A 4,238-nucleotide genomic window follows, 5' to 3' on the forward strand; every position below is an offset into this window, starting at 1 on the left:
ATTGGCACCATTAAATGGCCATGGCTTTGTGATAATGGTGTGTAGTGAGCTGGGACTTCACAGAGAGCTCGCCAATAGTGTTCTCAGTCAATTTGGAGTAATTTGAGGGCCATGGAGGGCCATGGAGACCCCAAACTTGGCCTCTGGATTCCAATCGTCTTCTTACTTCATTTTATCCACCCCACCCTCCCACCCTATTACTATCACCTGTGATATTATTACCCGCTCGAAAAAAGCTGCTCAAAACAGGGCAAATTTTGGGTATCAGAAATGTATACACCCACTCAGTGATAGCTAGTGAACAGATGAACAATTGGTGCAAATTTTGTTTGCACAGCTGTAGGCACTGGGAAGTTATTACACAATGATTCCTTAAAATCGCCATATCTCCTAACAAAGTTTTGTGCGTCGAAGCCTTGTTTTGTCAAATTCAGTCACATATACATGCTTGTGCGAACAAGTCGGGTTTTTGCTGAGACGGTCACATATATTACATGCAATCACTTGTATTCTTTAGAAACCTGATGCAGATAAGCCTTTAAAGGAAATGACAAATATTCAAGAGGTATGTAGTCCAGACTACACTGTAAAATGGGTGTTACAAATTCACTTAGGATGAAGAAGACCTGTTTATTATTCATGCTGGGGATAAACCGAAACAAATCACTCTAGTAAGATAGGTTATTGTTATTGTTTCATTATTTCTGATGTACTGTAGATTTCTTCAGATGACAAGGAAAATCCTGTAAGTCCTACAGATGAAATGGGTGCTTGTGACAATGGTCTGGCGAGTTTCTTATGGCACACAATTTTAACTGAGGTCCGAGGGTTTAATATAGTTTTTTGAATAATGTGGGTGGATGATGTAAGCTATAAAGGAGTATTTATGTACAGACTATGGGCATCAAGCTGTAAAATATAACTGTAACCAACTTTACACAGCAGGTGTGATGTCATGTTCCAGCTGTGCATACAATACACACCTGATAATAGCCTTGCTTTAGAGTATTATATTTTTACATTCAAACACACGTGCCTTTCAATTTTGGTACAGTGTTTTTGTATTAGTTCTGTGTTACCTGTTTAATAAATGCATATCTTAAGTTACAAGGAAAAGTTGTGGTTCATTGAGGTTGCTGACTAAAACAAATGGATGGGTACTAAAAGTGTTAGTGCATTTTCTGTTTTTGCTTCAGGCGTATAGCCCTCCCACACAAGTGTTTGTGGGCAGAACATGCGTCTACATTAGGATTTCAACAGTGCTGAGGCTCATAAGAGCTTTGTTGTGTGCTTTATTTGCTATGTTATATCAAAGTGTGCTTTATCTGCCAAATTTTGTTTTTATTTCCAAGTGTGCTTTATTTCAAGTGTGCTTCATTGTTGTTGTGTGGTATTGTGTGTACATGTGGCACAACCTTCTGGCCAGCTGGCCAGCCCATGGACTCTGGAATGACCACAATTACATGGCTACCCCCACTGACAACATCTGTCAACAACCAAGCAAGTAGATGCTTTGATATTCCCAAAACATGATATCACTCTGTCTGCCATTGCATATTTACATGATGTTGTTACCTTCAATTTTGTCATGTTGGTGGACATATCTAGTCCTTGTATTGATAAGTTCAGTAGCTGGCTAACCCCCGTACCTTCAATATACTTTCAATATACGTTTATCATTCTTATTGTTCAGGTGCTTTCCTTTGATATAAAATGTAGTGGGGCAACATAGCAAAAGTGAAACCAAGTTATATATTTGAACTCTTGATATCATGCAGTGTGATAGTACTGTGTGCTACGATAATTTATGATCAATGGTTTGGCCTTTCTAGCCAAAAATATTACCCCAAAACCAGCCTCACAATACCTTCATGGTATCTTAGCAGTAGTGGTGAACCCAAAAGTGTCTACAGAGCAGCCATTAATACTTCTGCTATGAATAAACTTTTAGCAGAGTTTCTACTGATTATCTAACTGCCTGATGCCTTAAACTAACTCGACAACCATTATAGCTACAAGCCTGATTCTTTTTCACTATTAGATGTTGCTTTTTAGTCCAACTGGTGACATTTATCATACTGCAGTACACAAAATGCATGCTTCATGTACTTGCCTTTGGTCTCCTTAGTGTCCTATTTCTTTTCACCGACAGTTGAAGGTGTCAAATAGCAGTAGCACATGGATATCTCTGCTGATTGAGTTTAAAATGAAAATCATCCCCATTATATGGTTATAATGGATATCTTCCGTATTATCCCTTGTGATTGTGGAGGCATTTCTCATACTGTTCTATGTCTGTGATGCTGTATAACGAGCTGAACATGGGTGGCATTGGATGCACTATACAATTTATAAAAAAAATGATAATTTGAGTCTGAGTTCAAACCCATAATTCCTTGACTGGTGTCATAGTTGCTTTTGATATGGCATGAGCAGGTTCAAAGTTATGTATGTTAAACAAGTAGAAGGAATAATTTAAGGGATTAAATTTCCACTAGTATATTATCTGCAGGTATAGGAAACTTGTAGCTATTCACTTGTTTCATTCCTTTTTTTTGATCCCTAATTCAACTTTGCTACATGTGATATAGCACAGAATAATAGCATAACCAAGGGTTAATAATGTAGTTCTAGCCCTGGTTCAGCTAATACCACTGTCACAAATTGTACTGCATTGTATATTGTCCCATAGTTGTGTGATAAGGAATCGGGAGTAGAACCCACACCATCAGCACAGTTTCCCATACCATCTCCTCAGCCACCCCGCCCTGATGATTTTGAGTATTGCTCAGCCTCTGATGTTGGACAGGTAGAACATGTTTATAACCATACATACTGGACCACTATTTTACCATGCTTTTTTTTTTTTTACTTAGGACATCGAACTACCTAGTGATGACCTAAGCATGAATACAAGCCTGAGCATGAATACAAGCAGTAGCAGTACTTTGTTGCTGGTGAGTAAATGTGACCTGCTGAGTGAAAACTGGTCATTTTTGCAAAATTCTATAAAAACGTGTGTGGGTAAAAATTACGTCTACCACATAAAAGAATAATACATGCTTTGATTGCTTTGGTGAAAATCATCTGATTTGCCTATTAATGGAGTGTAAGACAATCCTTGGTTTGTGTATGTATAGGCACATGAGTTGTGGATGCTTATTTATGATGCTGTAAAAATAAAGTTTACCATTGTCCTTTCTTTGTTGGAATGGCCTTCTTCTTTGTTCACACATAGCAGTACAGGGAAAGTAATGGACTTGCCCATTCATGGTGACCAGTCCCATCATCGTAGTTTGTTTCAATAGTGAGTTATTATCGATTAATTAAAATGCCTGTAATAAATTTGCCAATCAAACTTCTTGCTGTTCCAACTGTCTGGTACTGTAACTCCAAGACCATTTGTCATAAAAGGCTGAAACTTTGGCTGTTACTCCTTTGTTACTATAGGCAACAAAGAAGCAATAGAATGGAATTCAAGGAATGCATGAAGATGGCCAGTTTTGTTCATTTAGTCACAAATATGTTGTTGCATCAACTAACTTCTTTGTGTGGTTTACAGAGCTCTGATAATGATGACATGCTGCATCGATTGAAGCTGATGCGAAATCAGCTCTGCATCATGAGAGATGAGCAGGTATGCACACATACTTTGTATCATTTCTTTGGCATGTGTAGTACATCATTGCACATGTTATTGTAATGGGTGACTTTCTTGCACCATTTTGATAGATTGGAAATGTAATTTTGTGCCCCTCTTTAGTAAATACACAACCACTGCCATCAGCTGATAGTTGCTTAGAAGTGGTTATGATTCCATGAATTATCTTTTTGTGTGCTGTATAATAACAATGGATTTAATATGTGCAATCTATTTCATGAGCTTGCAATATAGTGGCTACTGGCAAATCTGTGTGTGGAGCAGATTGGCAGCCAAACGTTTGGTGGAAAATTTACCACAACTAGTAGTGAACAATATAAACTTATAGTTGGCAAAAAAGTTTGGCAACCTTTCCTCAATTAAGTTACACCAAACTTTCACAGTTCACGATATTTGGTTGTCTATCTTCCATTGTGTGTAAAGAAACTAGCATGGCATTATTGACAACCTCTAATCATACATAAGTACAGTACATACACATACATATTTGTAATTAATTTTCTCTGTTATAGGAGGTACAATTCTTTGAAGTAAAAGACCACATGATAGCTATTCGAAATCTACTTGTTACAACACA

The 4,238-nt window shown here is 37.5% G+C and overlaps 1 protein-coding gene across 1 annotated transcript; it reads left to right on the plus strand.

The window, feature by feature from the left end:
- Window positions 1-547: 547 nt before the first annotated feature.
- On the plus strand, window positions 548-3,838 carry LOC136247975 (uncharacterized). The gene is made up of 7 exons (XM_066039793.1): window positions 548-565; window positions 615-671; window positions 719-820; window positions 2,693-2,809; window positions 2,877-2,957; window positions 3,563-3,637; window positions 3,764-3,838. The coding sequence occupies exons 1-7, from the start codon at window positions 548-550 to the stop codon at window positions 3,764-3,766; spliced, it is 453 nt and encodes a 150-aa protein (XP_065895865.1). The 3' UTR covers window positions 3,767-3,838.
- Window positions 3,839-4,238: the final 400 nt, after the last annotated feature.

Source organism: Dysidea avara, chromosome 2, assembly GCF_963678975.1.
Source record: "Dysidea avara chromosome 2, odDysAvar1.4, whole genome shotgun sequence".
NCBI lineage: Eukaryota > Metazoa > Porifera > Demospongiae > Dictyoceratida > Dysideidae > Dysidea > Dysidea avara.

Excerpts from the sequence above, each read along its gene's own strand:
- LOC136247975 (XM_066039793.1), top strand. Across the intron at positions 672-718 it reads AACCGAAACAAATCACTCTA|ATTTCTTCAGATGACAAGGA; the intron begins GTAAGATAGGTT and ends GATGTACTGTAG. Across the intron at positions 2,810-2,876 it reads CAGCCTCTGATGTTGGACAG|GACATCGAACTACCTAGTGA; the intron begins GTAGAACATGTT and ends TTTTTTACTTAG.